Source organism: Aulostomus chinensis, chromosome 13, assembly GCF_037954235.1.
Source record: "Aulostomus chinensis isolate RoL2024-O1b breed Wild chromosome 13, RoL_Achi_v1.0, whole genome shotgun sequence".
Lineage (NCBI taxonomy): Eukaryota > Metazoa > Chordata > Actinopteri > Syngnathiformes > Aulostomidae > Aulostomus > Aulostomus chinensis.
The window spans coordinates 13300574-13320580 of record NC_141332.1 but is presented as its reverse complement, the minus strand read 5'-3'; the positions used below and the strand labels follow the sequence as shown (position 1 = coordinate 13320580).

The 20007-nt window shown below is 42.3% G+C and overlaps 1 protein-coding gene across 2 annotated transcripts in view; it reads left to right on the top strand.

Annotated features, from left to right (window-relative positions):
- The window catches only part of LOC147250944 (uncharacterized), a 114359-nt gene that overhangs the window by 72025 nt on the left and 22327 nt on the right, over positions 1-20007 (top strand). For both annotated transcript variants that reach the window (XM_086221416.1, XM_086221415.1), the window contains exon 4: positions 10000-10205. In XM_086221416.1, coding sequence (XP_086077542.1) covers positions 10000-10205 — 206 coding nt within the window. The remainder of the gene's footprint in view (positions 1-9999; positions 10206-20007) is intronic.

Below are 20007 nucleotides of genomic sequence, written 5' to 3'. Positions count from 1 at the left end.
CATCCAGTATAACCCACATCTTATTTATACACCCTTATGCTCAGTAAACCACAGTCACTTTTATTTGAGCTGAAACAGGTGATAGCATGAACAAGTGCTAGCATGAACACGTGCTAGCCAGATGGTTGAATTGAAGCGCCAAGTGGTTGCACGGTGCTGTTGTGAAATGTCTACAAAGACTTTTTGGGCTGAATAACAATGACGTGCATTTTAACAGACAGTTCACTCTTGGGTTAATAAACTGACATTTTGGCTAAGTCTCCATTAGCTTCGAGCTAATATGGTTGACTCTTTCTGTACTCTGGAGCCTCAAAGAAGTGACAAAGCGGTGAGGAATCTTGGAAAGCTCAAGGCACCTTTCTGTGAGTACTCCAAAGGGACTTTTTGGGTATCACTTAAACAATATTTTCCACAAAAGTAGGAATGCAGAAAACTGTATGTCAGTCAACAGAATGCACACAGATAGATCAGCACATGGCTTCATATTTGAGCAGACACGTATCTCGCTGTCGATTGCCAAGGGATCAGGGATAGACTTGTTTATGTGATTTCTCTAGCATGTTTTGAAGTTTCTTCACAGCTTGACTTTAAACCTGTTCCAATCCTGTTTTTCTCCCCTGTTGTCACTTCTATCTTTTTTTTTTTTCTTCTCCAGCACAGATTCTGCTTCAGTGGTCATGTGCTGGTTTGACAGACGTGAGCAGCATTCAGACCGGAGAAGCTAGTTGGAGGTGTGATCCTTCCCTAAACATATACCTCCGCTCTGTCGAGATTAGCCTCAGTTAATGAGAGCTAACTGATGCTGGTTTTGATTACATTTTATCAGCTTCTCTGTCAGCGCCGTTCCCTGTATGGAGTCGGCTTTGTGAGAATGATGAATGGCTTTTTTAATTGTTTCTAATTGATAACAGTGCTGAAAGACTTTGTTATGAAACACTGCCAATTTAGTAACACCGATACACTGTAGTGCCTTATTAATTCTCTCCCGTCTGGCTGGAGCACTGTTCAATTGAAAAGAACTCCGTCTGTGTGTGTGTGTGTGTGTGCGCGCGTCTGGGCTGACTATGCAGTTATATTTCTTGGTGCAAGAGCATGCCAGTTCTTAAATGCCAGAACACTTTTAGTTTTATTTGACTGCTTGTGTCCAAATGTTTGGTGGATTTCCACCTTAAATGTTTAAAATATTGCGATGTAATCTCTGCTGATTTACTGCTCATGTGGATAGCTGGGTCAGAGTTGGCATATAACCATGTTACAGCCCAGCTTATGTGTTGATCATTATCATTTATGATGAGGTGATATTGGATGATAAATCCTCATCCTGTCGCCCCATGACAAGCTTGGGCGCTGCTCTGCTTGTGAGCTGCACAGAGAGAACATTTGCATACATATTGACTCACACCTTTAGATAGACTTTCCCTTTCTGTCACACACTTAATCCATATATACCCTCTCAGAAGCACTTTGAACAGTATATTTAATGGGTAATAGAGGAAATGAAGGAAGCAGGAGAGGAACAACAGGAAGCACTCGGAGGTGGTTGTCGGTCAGCAGGTCTACCAGCGAAGGTACTTGTCAGAGTGACCTGCAGTGTGAGCATTTATTTGATTTCCACCTGCTTTTGCCTGTGGGTAATATTTATTTTCTTGTGAAATCCTCCTGGTTTTAACAGCACTTTTATGACCTCTCTCTCTTCACAAAAAAACAAAAAACAAAAATGAGTGAAACAAACATGAAATGTAGGGAGACGGAGGTTAGAGAAACAAACAAACAGACAGAATCATCAAAAACAAAGCTGACTTATTGTGTTCGACACGGCTCCTTGTCGCATCTTGAGAGACTCTCTCGTTTCATCGCAGAAGAGCGGTTTGAAGTGCCAATGCAAACTGCTGGAACCCTATTTTCAAGTCTTACCACTTTTTTGCCTTGCCTCTGCCATATTGTCAACCATATCCTCAACTTTTCTCTTTGTCTTCTCCCTGTCCTCCTCTCCCTCCTCTTCCTCCTCACTACAGTACCCAGGTTGACAGTTGTTTGGCTGGCTGGCCTGTCATAATAGCTGTAGAGGTGGGTGTCTCTTGTGGCTGGCGCTGGCTGCTCTCTGAGTCCTTCCCAGCCAAGACAGGACAGGACATTGCCTGCGGCTCTGGGTGAAGGAAGGAGAAATGAGGATAGCACCGGGGACGACGGGAGGGGAAAATGAGGGATGAGTGACAAGAGTTTTAATAGAGGTTGATGTCATAATGCTTCTTACATAAGTTCTACATGCTGTTTCTGAACATCTCTGTTAAAGGACCAGTGTGAATAGAATCTTTGTAGCAGGGAAGGAGGATATCGCAATAAATGACCTCAAGCAGAAAACCTACGGTAGCCTGCAGGACGACTTCTCAGTCTTGATTGATCCTCACATGGAAATCAATTTGTTAGCTGACAATTGTACCAATAACTGTTTATAGTTTAAATTTTTACTTAATTTTTCCCATCTGTGCTGTTGTAGTAAGTAAGACATAGTGGGCTCTGTCAGAGATGAACCGCTCCCTGTGAATATATATTGTTTTAACATCATAAACACAGAGTAATACACTCAATTTCTGAAAAATAATCCCTCCTAATTCTACAAACTAGGGCTTGGTATTCACTACACGATAATTATTGCGATATTTTGGTCACAGTACAATTTTACCACTTTATGGAATATTGTGATGTCATACTCTGTATACTATACAAATGTATAATTTCCTGAAAATTTCAAAGTACTGCTTAAAATACTGCTTGATGCCACCTGAGTAATCTGATGAGATGTATACAACACCGTGTTGACGTTTCAGTTCAATTTTTTTTTACTCAATTGTACTAAAGATTGACATTCCAATTTATTACAGTTGTAATTGCAAAGTTACACCATTGTATGCTGTTGTCACTCAATATTGCTGTCATTCACTTAACAGTAACACACTGAAGTGTGGCTGCCCTCACATTCTGGGGTCACAATTCTATTTTATCACGTTTTAGTGATATGATATTGATATTGATGGGATATACTTGTTGGATCAAGTTTATTGCACAGTCCTACTACAAATTTGACTTTTAATGGAGGTTGAAAACAATGCAACTATTTCATGAGCATCAAAGTCCATTTGATGCACTGTGTGTCTTGCGTGTATCTGGTATGATCACCCATGAATGTTCCCTAAATGTAACCAGACCCTTATCATAGCAGCAGCACACAAAAAATTATTATTTTGCACCAGATTTGGAGGGCTCTGTCAGCCCAGTCTGTTTACGCTTACACATGTGTGAGTCACACCTACCTTTGACTCACATCAGACAGCGACAACAACCACGAGCCACATTTAACATGGCGTGTGTGATGATTCAGGGCATGTGGGGACATGGAGGAAGCTTTCTGGCGTTCGTGCAGTGAAGTACAGATAGAATAGACATTCCTTTGGTGCTGGAGGTCAGAGCCAACGGGCTGAGAGCAGCTAATGTCAGGTTCTCAGACAGGTTGCCCGCTGCTGTCAGCTTTGACGGACACACAAAACTCACTGATGTTCCTTTGACAGAGTTGCTGTGTGGGTTCCTGTGTTGGAGCTCCTCTAGTGCCTACATATTCCACCGGTGTGTTATGAAAAGTGCCACACTGCAACATAAGAGGATTATCCAAAAAAAAAAACAATAGTGGTGGTAGAAGTGTGGACTTCCTCTTGAAATGAGTAAAACATCCATCCATCCATTTTCTTTGGAAAGGTCATCAGTCCATCTCAGGGCCAACACATAGAGACAAACAACCATTCACACTCACAGTCACACCTACAGTCAATTTAGAGTATCAATCAGCCTCGTCCCCTCTTGATGTCTTTGGACTGTGGGAGGAAGCTGGAGTACCAGAGAGAACCCACGCAGGAACAGGGAGAACATGGAGACTCCATACAGAAATATCCCGTGCCGGAGCCGGGACTCAAACCCGGAACCTTCTTGCTGGGAGGTGACAGTGCTGACCACTGCACCACCGTGCTGCCCTGACTCAAACATATTATGCTAAAAATGCTAAAGGTAGTGGATGAAAGAAAATTGCTAATTGACAGTGAATTTTTGCCTAATTTTCTGACTTTGTTAATTTCAAATCAAAACATGCTTATGCCAACTTGAATCATGACATAATTTTACATTTTAGGTGACGATAGAGAAAGATAACAGGGAGTAAAGGGGCTACAAAGTTGGAGGGAGGCTGTCACCACTGTGATTTATAGGTACTCCAGGAGCCGGACCTTGCACCAAGCTGTCATCCTCTGTCTCTTTAGCTTCCTCTTGATGCATGCGCTGTTCACTATTAACGCAGATATCCAGGCGCAAGAGATGTAGATGAAAAGTCCTGCCTGCTTCATACTGGTGCCATTTGTGTCCTCCTTCTTCTTGTGGCTATAGATGTTTTCCAAGTTTTTGCTTTCATAAGAGATCTTTATAAATGTCTGGCTTTCTGAGGCTGATATAGGTAGACAATGAGAGAGATGGGCGCTCAGAGAGTTCATTTTCAGAGTGGATGAGACCTGCGGTAAGCCTTATATCAGCCTGGCTTTGCTGTCTTATTGGACTAAGGCGCTCTGGTTTACATTGAGCTCCTAAAAATCTGACCACAGACTAAAGAGAGAGTTTGGGGACATGATTGATCTTTGCTAACCGTATTGCCTCTGTAGATATCACTGATTGGACTACTGTGTTTTGAAATGTATTTGCAAAGCGAACATAGGTTGTTTTTCTTTGCTGTAATTATTGATATTACAAAAATCTCTCGCTCGTTTCCTTGTGGCTTATGAGAAATGTCATCTCTCTATTTTGGCTCATTTGTGTCAACATGTTAAATCACTTGTGTCAGTTTTCTAACCTCAGTGGAGCTTCTGTCATTCGCTGGCATTTGGCTATGAAAGTGTAGTTAACTGCGTGCATTATAAACCTTAGCCTATGAAGAAATGGCTCAGCTTGACTAATGAAACTGTGGTACAGCGGGACACGAGAGGAATCGGCGTGCGTTACAACACCACCGACCGACCGACCGAGCACCCCCCCCCAGCAGCAGCAGCAGCCACCACCAGCCCGGTGTGTTTCTGACAGACAGTTATGTAAGAGGGGGAGAGTTAAAGGTTGCCTTGTCTCCTGAAACACCAGAAATCCACACAGACATAGCGAGCTGCAGCTAGGATGGGTGGCTCTCTCTCGCCTGCTGATTATAAAGGCTGCTTCGTTCAATATTAAAAACGGCCCTCTTTTCAACTTTAGCCAGCATAGATATAATTCATCAGCCTTTAATATCACCGATCTCAGGGCAAAGAAATCGCAGCCGAGGCTTGACGACTCAAAACACCTCATCAGCGTGATAGAACTGACTGTTAAAAATAAACAGCCCTAACCTAAAGCAGTTATTAATAAATGGGCAAAGTTCAGTGCTTGATGTATGAATAATTATTATGGTCTTCTGGGAGCTGTCCATGTAAAATTAGATCGCTGATTGCCAATCTAAATAATTAACAGCAGTACGATTATGGGAAACATAGTTCACAATGTGTACCACCACCTCAGCTGTCATTTAGCGGCGCAGGAATAGTGAGTGTTCGCTAACAGAGGATGCTGCGACGGACGGCGAGGCGTTTCGCTACCTGCCCGGGTGCTAACAGCAGCCTATCGTCCGAGCCACTCATCACCAACTCATAAAAGATGCGACATGAATGAGCAGACCAAGATGTGTCAGGAAGTAGATTAAACAATCTCAGGTACCCCTCCTACCTGCCACCACATGACCAAACTGAAAAAAACATGTAAGCACCCACCTCTCCTATTTTTTTAATATCATTTTTAATCATGTTAGAGCATTGAGATGCACCAGTTTATCCGACATATATTGCTATTAGCTGGCCTTCTTGATCAGCTATGGTCGTATCTGTTGATAACATACGATGAAAAGTTGATGAAACGCTACTGAATGTTGTCTCTCTTTCATGCATGCCTACACTATTGCTAGCCAGATTAACCACAGTGAGGCCAGCCAGTCATTTTACAGTAGAGCAGCTGAATGCAGATTAGAGCTACGTGCCACACCTGACTGCCAAACAGCCACCTAAAACCAAAGAGCATTGCACGCTCCTAAAATGAGGCTTGACCTGTATTACCTCTCCCTCCTTCTCTCTTTCTCTCTCTCTCTCTCTCTCTCTCTCTCTCTCTCTCTCTCTCTCTCTCTCTCTCTTGCTATGGCTTGTTAGTCTCCCCTTATTCCCTCAACCCCCCCACCCACCCACCCACCATTGCTACCCCGCCCCGCCCCTTCCTCGTATTTAGCGAGCAACCAACCAGACATTCTTGACATTTTGCAAAGGTTGAAAGACAAAGAACCTTTGTCTCCTAATAAGGCTGTGCTCTATACCCCACCTGAATGAGAAAACTGGAGGAGGGATGGCGTGTGTGTGGGGTAATGTGTGTGTAAGGGGGTTGTTTATTTGTTGTTGTGGTGATGAACATGTAGGGGGTGGGTTTACATGCATACAAGCAGAATGAGGGGTTTGAGGTTTGTCTGTGTGCCTGCAGGTACGTGAGGAGGAGACTGCAGGAGGTGTTGTTCATCTCAGTCCAGCACCTAGAGTTTGATCACAGTTTCCCAGGCTAATGTGAAGTATTACTGCTAGAACCAGCCTGACGCTTCACCCGCAGTCACACACACAGGCAGACACAGATGTTCTACAAGTGAGCAATGTTCTCCATCACGTAAGGGGCTGAAAGTGGAACTCGCAGAAAACACAAGGTCCTTCAGGCCTGTTCTCATATCTCTCTCTCTCTCTCTCTCTCTCTCTCTCATCCATCGCACGCCTCAGCTCTACCTCTCACCTCCGTCACCTCTCAACTCTCTCTCAATCTCTCATGTACCCTATCCTTCGCCATTTTTCTTTCTATTGCAAAATAAAACCTAAAATACAAACTTGTTCCACAACAGCTGAAGCAAGAGAAGAAGAAAAAAATAACATAAGCAATGATAGAGAGGCGTGATAAAATAAGAACGTTTTAAATCGTTTTCGAGTTTGGCAGCACCTTTCAACCTTGAACGGCCTAAACGTTGGTTTAGACGCTTTTTTGGATTTTCACTCTACTGGTGTCACTTTGAGTTATCTCTACCTTTCCTTTCACTTACCGTACAGCTGCGGCTCTGTGTTATGCAATGTCCCTGCATTGTTTCACTCACAGTTTTCAAGGAAATGCAATTTTGTGACTTACAAGTCAGAAGCAGTGCTCCTTTTTTGTGGTTGTTTGTTTGTTTCAACATTACATAAGCAAAGGTTGGAGTTATCTGGACTAGCGTTTAGAAGCTAAAGTGTCTTTAAAAGACAGCGCGGTTATGACATCAGCCTCGTTAGAGGCAGCTATAACACGGAAGAGCCGAGGGTTGTTGTGAAGTATACCGCCTTAAATCCAGCTTCCTCCACTAACAAGGAGAAGAAATGATCCGTTTGTGTGTGTGTGTGTGTGTGTGTGTGTGTAAGAAAGAGACGAACGAGCAAAAGTATGTTAGATTCTCTACTTGCATTACCTTGTCACTATATTAGCATCTATCTTTTCTCTCTATTTGTGTGGGTATTCTGTCGCTCACTGGAATGTGGGCAGATATGGGATCATATTCAGACTTCCAGATTCATTCTGCTAAAGCGTATCAGGAGCCAATATTAGCCACGCGGTCGTTGTTTTACCCATGAGCCCGTTGCCTTGGATACGTTGCATAAGAGGGAGCGGGAAAGCGGGATGCCCCTTGCTGATTTGGAGACAAGGTGGCAGATCTCTCTTTCTCTTCCCTCGTTTTCCCTGTATCTTCCTCTTAGATCTCTTCCCTCCTCTCGCGAGTCGCTCGATGTGTCAAAACACTCGAGGCTCCCACTGTCCCGTCATGCCACATGTTGAATCAACCTCCAAATAAAGCTCTGTATTCAAAAGCTGCATATCTCTTACACTTCCTCAGGCGCTCACGCAAGATTTAACTAAATTAGAGCTTCTGTAGCAGCAGTGATTTATTGTCAGATTGGAACATACAGTCACACGCAGTCAAACACACACACACATGTAACGCCACGCGCTACATTGTGTGTCATCCTTGGCTGTGGGAGGATTGTTGATTCCCCTGAGACCACACGTTTAAGACGGCATGACTCGGTCTTTCATGGACCTCATACGTGCAAGGCCATACTGTGTCTGCATTCCAGTAGGATGAGAGAAGGAGAGGAGGAGGAGGAAGAGGGAGGACGGCTAGTGAGGGAAAGATGGCCTTGAGTCTGGAGACAGGACAATTTATCTTCTCTTTCTTCACTCCAGAGTGCTTTTTGCCTATTTAAAAAGGAAAGAGGGGCAGAAAAAAAACGAGACACTCAAAACTTAACACAGTCATTTAGAAGGCAGATATAAAGCATCACAAAAACAACACAAGGGTAAAAAACAGAGAAGTGTTTGGTGATTCAGAAGGAATGGAGGCTACTGTTGGCTGCACAGTTTCTTATGGAATAACCTCAAGTTTGAGTGTCTTGTGCAATTTGCATTTTTTCCAGCGTGTAGCATGCCAAGAAAAGAGCAGGGTGGGCAGCCCCTGTGTGAGGGAGCTGTCTTAATCCATGTGTTTAGCAAGCACCATCTGCTGCATATATTCAGACGGGAGTAGAAATATTTGGTTGATTAGGAGAAGATCTGTGAAGGATAGCCGCACCGTTACCACCAGTTACAAGGGACACACACACGCACACAAACACACACAAACACACATGAAAATTCTCACAACTGGTGTCTTGGAAAGGAAATAGAAGACAGACACACAGACGTCAACATGCACATGCTCAGATAAGTAGAAACGTGCATATGGGGGTGAATCTGTAGCCTGAGCATGTAAACGCACGCGCGCACGCACGCACACACACACACACACACACACACACACACACACACACACACACACACGACAAGAAGTGTTGAAAGCACCACAACACTGTTGGAAGAAGAAGCAGACGTGAGCACAAAGTCTCTCTCTCTCACACACACACACACACACACACACACACACACACACACACACACACGAGAAGAACAGATTTGAAAGAATGCAAACACTCACTGGCAAATAAGTTTTAGGCTCTGTGAGGTAACTGTAAACACACAAATATCATAATGCAGGTTTGGTAATTTAATAATAAAGGGTGACTTTGATTTGTGTAACTACTGCACAATTTGCAAGCTTTTGTCTAATTCCATTTTATCATAGACAGTAAATTATTTCTATATTAAATTCTATATCCTTGGAGATATTGTTTTTTTTTGTTTTTTTAGATTCTCATTGTTGAGATCTGTACATGAACTTTACAGTTATTCATTCCAAATAAAAAAAATCATACATGGAAATGTTCTTTTTAATCTTTCGCTTTTGCTGAATTGACATCAGACGTGCACCAGAAACAGGTTTGTCACTGACTCGCTGAGTGAGCAAGTTGTACCACTGATGCAACAACCGAGTTATGCAACTTTTCCCAGCGGTGATGCTCTTTCAAAACGAATCGCTGCAAAATGTTTCTTTATTTTGTCATCAGGTACATTATCTAAAGGAATTTGTTTCACTTCCACTGGGCCCGTCATTATAGTTTTATGGCTGTGGTGACAGTTCAGATCTTTATAGCCTGGAATCCATTAAAACATCACTTTTGTGAAGATGTTCTATTTTAAGTAAAGTTTCAAAAATTAAAAAAAAAAACAACCATGAATAATCAGTCATCAGAAAAGCCCACCATTAACAGATCAGCACAATTGTTCTGAAGAAAAATACTTTATATACTCCCAATCACTGTACCGAAGCTCTGTCTGCCAGGCTGTCCCTCAGACCCAGATCTGAGGGTCCCGTCCAGTGGACCCAGGAGCTGAGGAACTTATGAGCAAGAGTCTCCTGGTCTCATTGCACATACAAACCTGTCTTTATACATTTTCTGTCTCCAGGTGCAGATGTTGGTGGTCTAATGGATCTGGAGTCTCTATACCGCGGCGTCGAACAGAGTATCAATCACACACGGGCAGGCCGAATGCGTAGGCAGAGCCTGGACAGGTCCTACAACATCGAGGTTCTGCTGGGCGTCGATGACTCAGTAGTCCAGTTTCATGGGAAGGAGCATGTCCAAAAGTACCTGCTCACACTTATGAACATAGTAAGTGTTGACACATACACACACACACACACACACACACACACACACACGAACACACACACACACAAATAAACTCACCGTATTCATGTGTCAAACACGTGTGTCACATTTCACACGTGCTATAAAGAAACATCCCAATGCATCCTCCTGTACACTCATCATGCACAGGCTCCCAAGAGGTGACATTCCTTGTCGCCCCTTGACGAATGGAATCATTATTTGAAAAAATGTTCCATTTGCGTTAAATTTGAGGTAAGTCAAAGAGAGGTCAAAACAAGGGGGTAACACACACACACACACACACACACACACACACACACACACACACACACACACACCAAATGAATGAGGATTCAATTCCCTTCCCACATATTCTCATCCTGCAATCAGCCATGGGTAATCCCTTCCTTTCCATCTCAATATGATGAGATTTCATTTGTGTGTGTGTTTGTGTGTGTGTGTCTGTATTAGTTGGGCTACACTACACATCATTTCATGTGACTTTGCATCATGTCATTATACCGTCATTCACTCCCAGGTGCTTTTGCATGTGTGTGAGCAAGAGCGTGTGCGTGCACGCGCACGTGCGTGTGTGGGTGTGTATGTCGGTATGACACAGGAGCCACTGCAGGCTTGAATCACTCCAAATTAAACCTGTGGTGTGTATTAGTGTGTGTGCATTTGCTCCTGTTTGCTTTTGCTTGCATTGCAACCCACTGTGCGAGGAACCAATCTCCAGCAGGTGCAGGCATACAGCGACAAATCCTGCCACACCTCTTTGTCTCAGCTCAGCGCTCGAGAAAGAACAAGAGCCGCTGTGCTCTCTGCCTCCCCTTTTAGATATTTGTTAGACAATAGAGGGGAAGGGAATACGCAGCTCTGTCGCAGCCCCCCTCTAATCTGTGGGGAAGAGATGGAGAGACAGAGGGAGAAGGAGTATTTTAAACAGCACATCCGGAATAAATTACTGACAGCCAGATAAACAGAAATAAATAAATAAGGGCTGCCTCCCACGCCTGGCATCTTGGTGACTTTCTTCTTGAAAGTTTGCTTTGCTCATTTCAGGATGGGTGCTCTCTCTCTCTCTCTCTCTCTCTCTCTCTCTCTCTCTCTCTCTCTCCCTCTCTCACAACACTAACTTATGCTACTCTTTTGCATTGTTACTCCTCCGTGACTCTATATCATCCTCTCCATTTAGGTGAAAAAAAAACATGTTGGGAGTGATAACACAAGTACACTTTAGCACAAGAAGGTAAATTTAGGATAAGGAGAGATGTTTAAGAACATGTCTCTCAGACTTTTTGAGCTGCTGTACTGAAAATGAATAGTCAAATAGAAGAAGAACCTTCCTTTTGCGTTTTTCTCTCAAAAGAAGAATTTTCACTGTACTTAATTACGTATTTAATAATTTAGACTTTTAAGATAATTTTACAATGAAAAGGGGGCTGGGGGGCTGCTAACTACTGCACCAACGTGTCACCCTTGTCTGCGACAATCACCCACCCCCAAAAAAAACAAAAAAAAAACAACCTCTGTGGAATACTTGAGGGACTGGAAAAGTTCCAATGTCTTTCATTTTATGGTAAATGAACTCTTTTTATATAGCACTTTTCCACCTTAGCACTACTTAAAGTGCTTTATAATATCATTTCATTCACTCGCACACTGATGCTGGGGATGCCAGGCAGATGCCAGCTTCTTCATAAGGAGCAATTAAGGGTTCAGAATCTTGCCCAAGGACACTTCAACAAGGTCAGCGGGGAGAGTGAGGATCAAACCAGTGACTTCTCTGTTGCTAAACGTCTGCTACTCCACCTCTGAGCCATGCCAAACTATGTCTTCCCTCTGTAGATGTGATTGTGTAAAACTACACATTCTACTGTTTTAGTGATTTTGTAATGACTTTCCCACCTCTCGGCTGTGTCTCTCTGTCAGATGTGAGCATTAAGGGTCAAGATGGACAATTTGGTCAATTGGTATTTAGTGTGTTTGTGCTTTGAGAATGGGGGTGGCACTGCTGTCTGTGGGACATCAAAGCACTCCCACAGAAGACAACTAAATCCAGTCTGCCAAGTTCAACCGGAGTTCAGTGTGTGTGCGTGTGTGTGCGTGTGTGTGTGTGTGTGTGTGTATGTTGAGTTGAATGTGGGTATTGGTAATTCTACTTCCCACTCCTTTCCCATGTGTTTACCCCGCGTCTCTAGTTTGTCTCTTCTTAGGGCTCTAACTTTATGGTGGACATTAATTAAGTAGAAGTATCTCCTCACTTTTCTTCAGCGTCGTTTTTCTTTACTATCCTTTTACTGAGTACTTGTATCCTATCACATAAAAAATGGAAGAACTGTTATTTCTACTTCTTTCCAGAAGTTTAAATATGTGTCAATTATAAGATGATGCACCCTGACACATTTACTGTTACATCAGTGCAGTGGTGGAAGAAGTGCGCAGTTCGTAATGTGATAGTAGACAAGTATGTTATATTTTGCCATCTCTTATGTATCTTAAGTAAAAGTACATGTTATCTCTCAATACATATGTATAACCCATGTCCTATTATTATCCAACTGTATGATCAATAATCCACAAACAATGTAGAGCTAAAAAAAACAAAGTGTTACACTTCAAGTTAAGTGCTAGCATGGACAAACGCCACAGAGTCAATTCAAGAGACACATGAACTGGTCACGCCGGCGATGAATAGGCCCAGCTCAGGTCTTTGTCCACCTCTGAATGCAACTATTCACTAACAATCTTAACAAACCATCAATGGATAATGTCTATATACCATATTATATTTTTTACCATTTGTAAAGGTGAATCATGCCTGTTGGACTTTCTCTCTCTCTCTCTCTCTCCCTGACTTCTTTGAATGCAACGAGGGACACAGATTAAGGCCAGAATGGAGGGATTAAGGTAAAAGTGGGACAACTGGAAGCTAATATTCCTCCCGGATTTGTCGAGAGGAGGCGTCATCTTTGTTACAGAGCAGGACAAAGACTAAAGCTGTGAACAAAATGTACGTTGTTGCACGTTGATTCAGCATCACACCTCCGTGACATCGCTGCACTCAGAGCTGACGCAGCACAAGCAGACATATTGTATTTTTCCACTCGTTCTTCTTCCTTGAAAAAAAAAACCCTCACTATCTAGAGTTCAGCACAACCACTAACAGTTAAGGATGCGGTATGCTAACGTGTTACCCTTGAGTCTCTAGCGAGACACTGACTTGACACCCCCCAATTTTTTAAATTTCAAACCAGCAGCCTTCATTCCCAGCTAATTCAAGTGAAAGGCAACATTACTCAGGGCTGAAGACTAGAATATATCAGATTTTGTTCAGATCCCACTGGAGCCAAAAGGAGCTAGACTTTACCAAACGCAGGAGGACTTGTCAAGTTACACGTCAAGAATAACGTTAAAACAAGAAAAGTAAATGTTCCCTTACGCCTGAGCTGAGTTGTCTTGGTTTCGTTTAATCATAACCTTAGTGTTTGCAGATTATAAAACAAATACATCATTTCTGTGAAACTCATTTTTTTAAGAGTTCGGGAGGGAACTGACAAACAACAATTGCCCTGCCAATAGGGGCTTTAGAAGGCAAACACTCATTTTGGGAAGCAATGACCCAGGACCTATTTGGTCATTTGAAATTGGAGGATTTTTTTTTTTTTAATTATTTGGATTCTAAGCTCTTAAGCTGCCTCTTCACTCAGAATGTGCTGTTATATTTAGTCTCTGTTCTTGTCAAGTTAATGTTAACTTCAAGAAACTGCGAATTACCAACACACGTACATACACATTTGTTTGGGCTTCACAATTAACTTGACATTTGTCATTTGATCATAATCGCAACATGGCAATATCAAAGTAACATGAGATGCGATTTCTTGTCTGAAATGCATCAAATGAATGATTGTGTCTCTACTGGGGTAACTTGACCTGGGAATCATATTCTGCAGCTGCACGGTAACCTGCTCGTTTGGTACAGTCCCAAGCAAATGGAGCATCATTTTTTTTGTGTTCTCTTCAATGAAAAATCAAATGCAAAAATGACAATCATTTCATTAGATTTCATTTGCTTCCTTTTTTTTTTGCGTCATTGTTCGGTCCTAACAGCCATTCACACACACCAAGTTACACACACGCGCGCGCACACACACACGCACGCACACACACACACACACACACACACACACACACACACACACACTCTCTCAAACAAAACATTGGAATTGTAAGTAGATTTAAACTTTATTTCATTGCACTTTTTATATTTTTGTTTCAATTATTATGTTATTTGTTATTGACAAGAAAAGTCATCCTCTGAAATGAGCTCTTGAAAACTTGCAGCAGTCGTCTACTAAATACTCTCAACAACGCTGTATTGCTAAATGTCATGTTGATCGATTTAGTGGCCACCAGTGATCTTTCTCCCTGGCTGCCTCCCCCATTAATGGAGACCTTTAGAGGAGCGCTACAAAGTGTTCATCACACTCTCCATGGATATGAGTAGTCAGTTGTGTGTGAGCGTGTGAGCGTGTGTGTGTGTGTGTGTGTGTGTGTGTGTGTGTGTGTGTGTGCGTCTTTATCTCAGCACATCATACTTGTATACTTCTGATGATGTAGATCGTGTGCCCCCCTGATGTTGGTTCATTCTTGTCTCCAACTAAAACGACCAGAAATATTCCTAAGTGGCAGGAAGAGCAGGTAAAGGAACGATAGTCCAGGTAATAATAGACACCTTGTTAGCTGGAGCTGTCACAGATATACACAGAGCTCTGTCAGATGGAAGCTCAAATTGTGGGTCTCTCTGTCTAAGTATTCCCATGTGTTTTCACAAAAAGATCTAGAAAAAGCTGTCCAAAAGCTTTCTCTAATTTATGTAGCGCTCATGCCAAATTTTATGTGCTGACTCAGTTCTGTCTCATCAGCAGCTGAAAGTGTTTTTAATGCATATTTTCAAAATGTTTCACAACTCATTTTGTGAGCTTACTATGTGAAGCCCTGTCCAAGATTAGCTGGAGGATGTAACTATACATTATTACTACTACGGACATTCTTCTCAGTAAAGACAAATCCATTTCACCATGTCTATCTTTAATATATAAGGAATGGTCTCATTGTATTACTTTATGTGAGGTGCCAGCAGCTAATTAAGTGCAAATTAAATGGAGCAACACCTTCATACCCCGTGGCAGAACCCTTTGCCCTGATTCTCACCTTCCTTTTTCTGTTTTGTTTTTTCCCCAGAGTTAATCCCCCTTCTTTGGCTGTGCCATATGTCAGGTTTGACTTCAATCTCTAACTTCGTCGCTGAACTGAAAGGACAAACTAATGCGCAGGAATATTCTCTCTGACTCCAACTGAGTCTTTATTGCATGGTTTTATTCATAAAGGTGATGACTACAGAACAGATTTTGAAACTGTGATTGTTGATGATGTTAGCAGGTGTGTGGCCATCACAACTGGACAATTCAGTCTAGTTCTGCTCGTCTAGCGAAGGCTTCAGGTTCCCAGCGTCCTCATCACCTCCTCCACAGCAAAGTTATATACTTGCACTCGCTGCAAATAATACCTAGCGATACTCACATTCCCATGGATCTCTGCTCTTTTGTTTTCTTCTATTTAGAGAAGGATCCCCACAAATATCACACTGTGATCATTTTATTGAGTTTTCAGTGAAAATGAGAATAATCTCTAATATCACAATACCAGTCAAAATAATCACAGATATTTTTTCAGAATCGGGCAGCCAAAGTATGTGCGCGCATGTGTGTGTGTGTGTATGTGTGTGAGACTCATTAGAATGAAAACTTGCGTGTTTGGGGTCACCCAGATGTCAACTGCCCTTAATTGGACTAACAGTTGTCTTGGAAACAAGTGTGATCAGGAGGTGCTAACAGACCCACCTAAGTGCCCGTGTCATCTCTCAGACAAATACACACACACAGCCACTCAATTGCGTGTCGCTTTCTTACATGTTCTTCAGTCTATCAAGTTAATGAGGGAATGAGACAAACGTTACCGAGAGAGAAACAGAAACAGAAATACCAGCAGGTATCCAGGCAGGCAGGATGAAGTTCAAGTTAATCTGGCTCTCCTCTGCTCCCTGCTGCGCTGAGACTGTAACATCGGTGATCCCAGATAGCTGGATATCACAGCGCTGGCTACCAACAGACTCATTTACCTCGGGGCGTCCTGTCCAGCTATGAGCTCGTCCACGGGGAAAGGCGTAGTTGTTAATTACACCAGGATAAAAATGAAAGCTGAAAGGAGATGGTAACCAAAAAAAAATACATATATATATATATATATATATATATATATATATATATATATATATATATATATATATATATATATATAAAACACAGCAAAAGTTAAAGCGCTGAAACAATAACTACAATGAAGAAGCTGTAGAATTCTCACACAAAGAAGTTGATGAAAGAACTATTTTCAAAATGTTTTAAAATAGAGTTTAAGAATATAAATGTGTTGGAATAATTACTGTACACAAATATAAATGCAACATTTACAGTGCTTTGTGTATGCAGTGCTGGGAGAGAGATCTTTTTGTAGAATTGCCGTATGACCCGGGAATAAAAACTATGGCTCAGTGTAGAATGGTTTTGATAAGATTATTCAGGTGCATTCATCAAAAATGTAGCAGTGAAAATTAGCAGCAAAATATACTTTTACCCAAACTGTCTACTAGAAGAGGATGTATATATTCAGCGAGAGACGGAAGGATTCCTAGATCAAGGCTTTCTTTTCAGCAGTGTTTGTGTGGGTAAACTAATAGTTGTTAGTTCATCCATAGTTAACCATTAGTTAACAGTTAACTGCTGTTAAAGTACCAGGTACCTGCTGGACTATGGCCTCCTTGGCCCCTCAGAAATAAGGCCCTTCAGCACCGGATTTGTTAGCTAACTTGCTCAAATATGATTTTCCTATGGGAGCAGCAGTCTGTCATTGATTCCTACCTGTTGGCACCATCTGCTTGTGGCTTCCATGTCCGACAGAGCTAGCATTAACGTCAGCGCTGCCGAGTTCCATTCCTCCGCAAAAGCCAATCAGGAACATGCTGCCGTACTTCAATCTGGTCCACAAGGTCCCGCTTACACTCAATAAGGGATGTGAACAGAGATTCCAGAAACCAGGCGTGCACGACCTAGTGACATGCTAAGTCACATGTTGAGGATCAAAGGGAACAGCAATGAATCATGGGAACCTCATCCTGGTGTCAGGCAGCATTCATCTTCTCCTGCATCTGAAGTCCATGACATATGTCACCCAGGACCCCCAAGGCCCCTCTGCTGTAACGGTCCCTTGATATTTGGATGAGAGATGCATCCATCAAAAATCTTCAGAATATGAAAGCGTTGTATTTCCATAACAACATATATATTATCAGTATAAAGCAAGTCTTTTCACTGATAATGAACAAACTATGATGAGCAAGTGAAGTGCATAAAAAAGGGATGTCTGACTCTTTGTGGACAGGGTGAAGAGGAGAGATTTGAAGTGTTGCGTTTGTATTCATAAAACATATGTGGTCAATTATTCCAATTACAGAGGGCAAAAGATTGATTCACTTATAACAACGTCACCTGACACGTGTAGGAGGAACTTTGCGTTGTTAAAATGAAACCAAATTTATCATTCAGCCTATTTAGGGAGGCAAGACAAATGTATTTGTAATGCACCTTTCAACAACAAGGCAATTCAAAGTGCTTTACATAAATCATGAAAGGCATTTTCTGTAGCAAACTACCCTTCATTTTGACGGAAAGACTTTTTTAGTACCAAAATGGATATTTAAAAGCTTAGAACAGTGAACAGACAAGTGATTCAACTGATATATACAAATATTTCTCTTTATTTACTCATCACTTTTAACTCATGCAGAAGAAATGACGATTCAGTCTTTCCTCTGATTAGTTCGTGGTCAGGTTTTTATTGGCAGTTGATCTTGTAAAAGTTCCCTTTCAGTGTCACAGATTTATTATAATCACCATTAATTCTAGCGTTCCAGTTCGGAAAATTTCTCATTTATGAACACAAATTTTACGTTCCTGCTGATGCTTTCCACTAAAACCCTTAATGTGAGGTGATAGCGTGTAATTCTGTTAATTACAAACTTCAAATATTCAGCAGTGTTTCATGATTTACTGAACAGATGTTCCCAACAACACAAGGTCTGTTGAAAATTAAAAATACTTCAAGTTTCTCAACATTATGTAATGCCGTTAAGCCTTTGAATTGGCGCCACGCTGATGTAAACAACAGACATTTGTGGTTAACAAATTAGGAATCTTTAAGAACTGGATTTTTCCTAACTAGATGTTGGAATTTTCCAACTTAGCGCACGCAGAATAGAGCGTTGGGTTACTCGATTTCTTTTCTCTTATCTTTGGAAATGCTTCTCCCTTGCTCTATGCTACTCTTACTGCCTAAGAATGCATCTTTCCTTTCCTCTTTAAAGATGGTCCTCTGTTCTCAGTTTGCCTCCATGTGTCGTCGCTCCTCTCTGCTCTTCCTTGTGTCTCTTGTTGCTAGTATTCCTCGTACCTTTCCCTTGCTGGATGTGTCTTGAGATTTTGTTCTTAGCTCTTCAGCATACCTCTGCTGGGTTTGTGTGTGTGTGTGTGTGTGTGTGTGTGTGTGTGTGTGTGTGTGTGTGTGTGTGTGTGTGTGCGTGCACGTATGTGTCGTTCTCCACAGCATGTCCATCAGCCATCTCATTATGGCTGTCTGTTTTTACATCCCTTTGCCTCATTAGGCACCACACACACAGCCACTAAGGACAGCAGGCCTAAACTCCAGCGCCAATTTGCCCCCTCCCTTTCCCTCCGTGTGTATGTGTTTATATGTCTGTGTGTGTGTCTATCTGTCTGTGTGCGCGCGCGTGTGTGTGTGTGTGTGTGTGTGTGTGTGTGTGTGTGTGTGTGTGTGTGTGTGTGCGTGTTGCCACTGTGGAAATCAGAGTTCCCTACACATTTCTCACCTTTCTTCCATCTCTTTTATGGCTGCTTTCTGTGGTCCTATCCTATGTGCAGCTGGTGAGAAACTTCAGTCCAATTATTACTCCCATTTTTTTTTTTTTTTGGTTTCTCTAGCATTTATCTAATGAAATAATGCAAAAACGTATAAATGAAAAGATTCATAACTGTTGTTTAATAATCCATCCATCCATCCATTTTCTTCAGCTTATCCTGTTATGGGTCGCCGGGGTGCTGGAGCCTATCCCAGCAGCCTTCAGGCGAGAGGCAGGGTTCACCCTGGACAGGTCATCAGTCCATCACAGGACCAACACATAGAGACAGACAACTATTCACACTCACAGTCACACCTACAGTCAATTTAGAGTATCAATCAGCCTCGTCCCCTCTTGATGTCTTTGGACTGTGGGAGGAAGCTGGAGTACCAGAGAGAACCCACACAGGAACAGGGAGAACATGGAGACTCACACAGAAAGATCCTGTGATGGAGCCAGGGATCGAACCTGGAACCTTCTTGCTGTGAGGCAACAGTGCTGACCACTGCACCACCGTGCCAACCCGTTGTTTAATAGTCATAAAACATTCTTCATAAGAACATGTTTTGGTTTCCAGGTGGAAAACTTCCTTTGGTTGCTGTTTATTGACCTCCAACTTGACACTGGCTTTATCCCTTTTGCTCATGTAGCTCATCAGGAAGACCAGCACACCAGCAGAAGGATGCTGTGTGTTGAGCTAACCAGCTGCAGGAGGTAGCAGCCTCGTCAATATGAGAGTGTCGTCAGTCCTCCGTTTTAACTCTG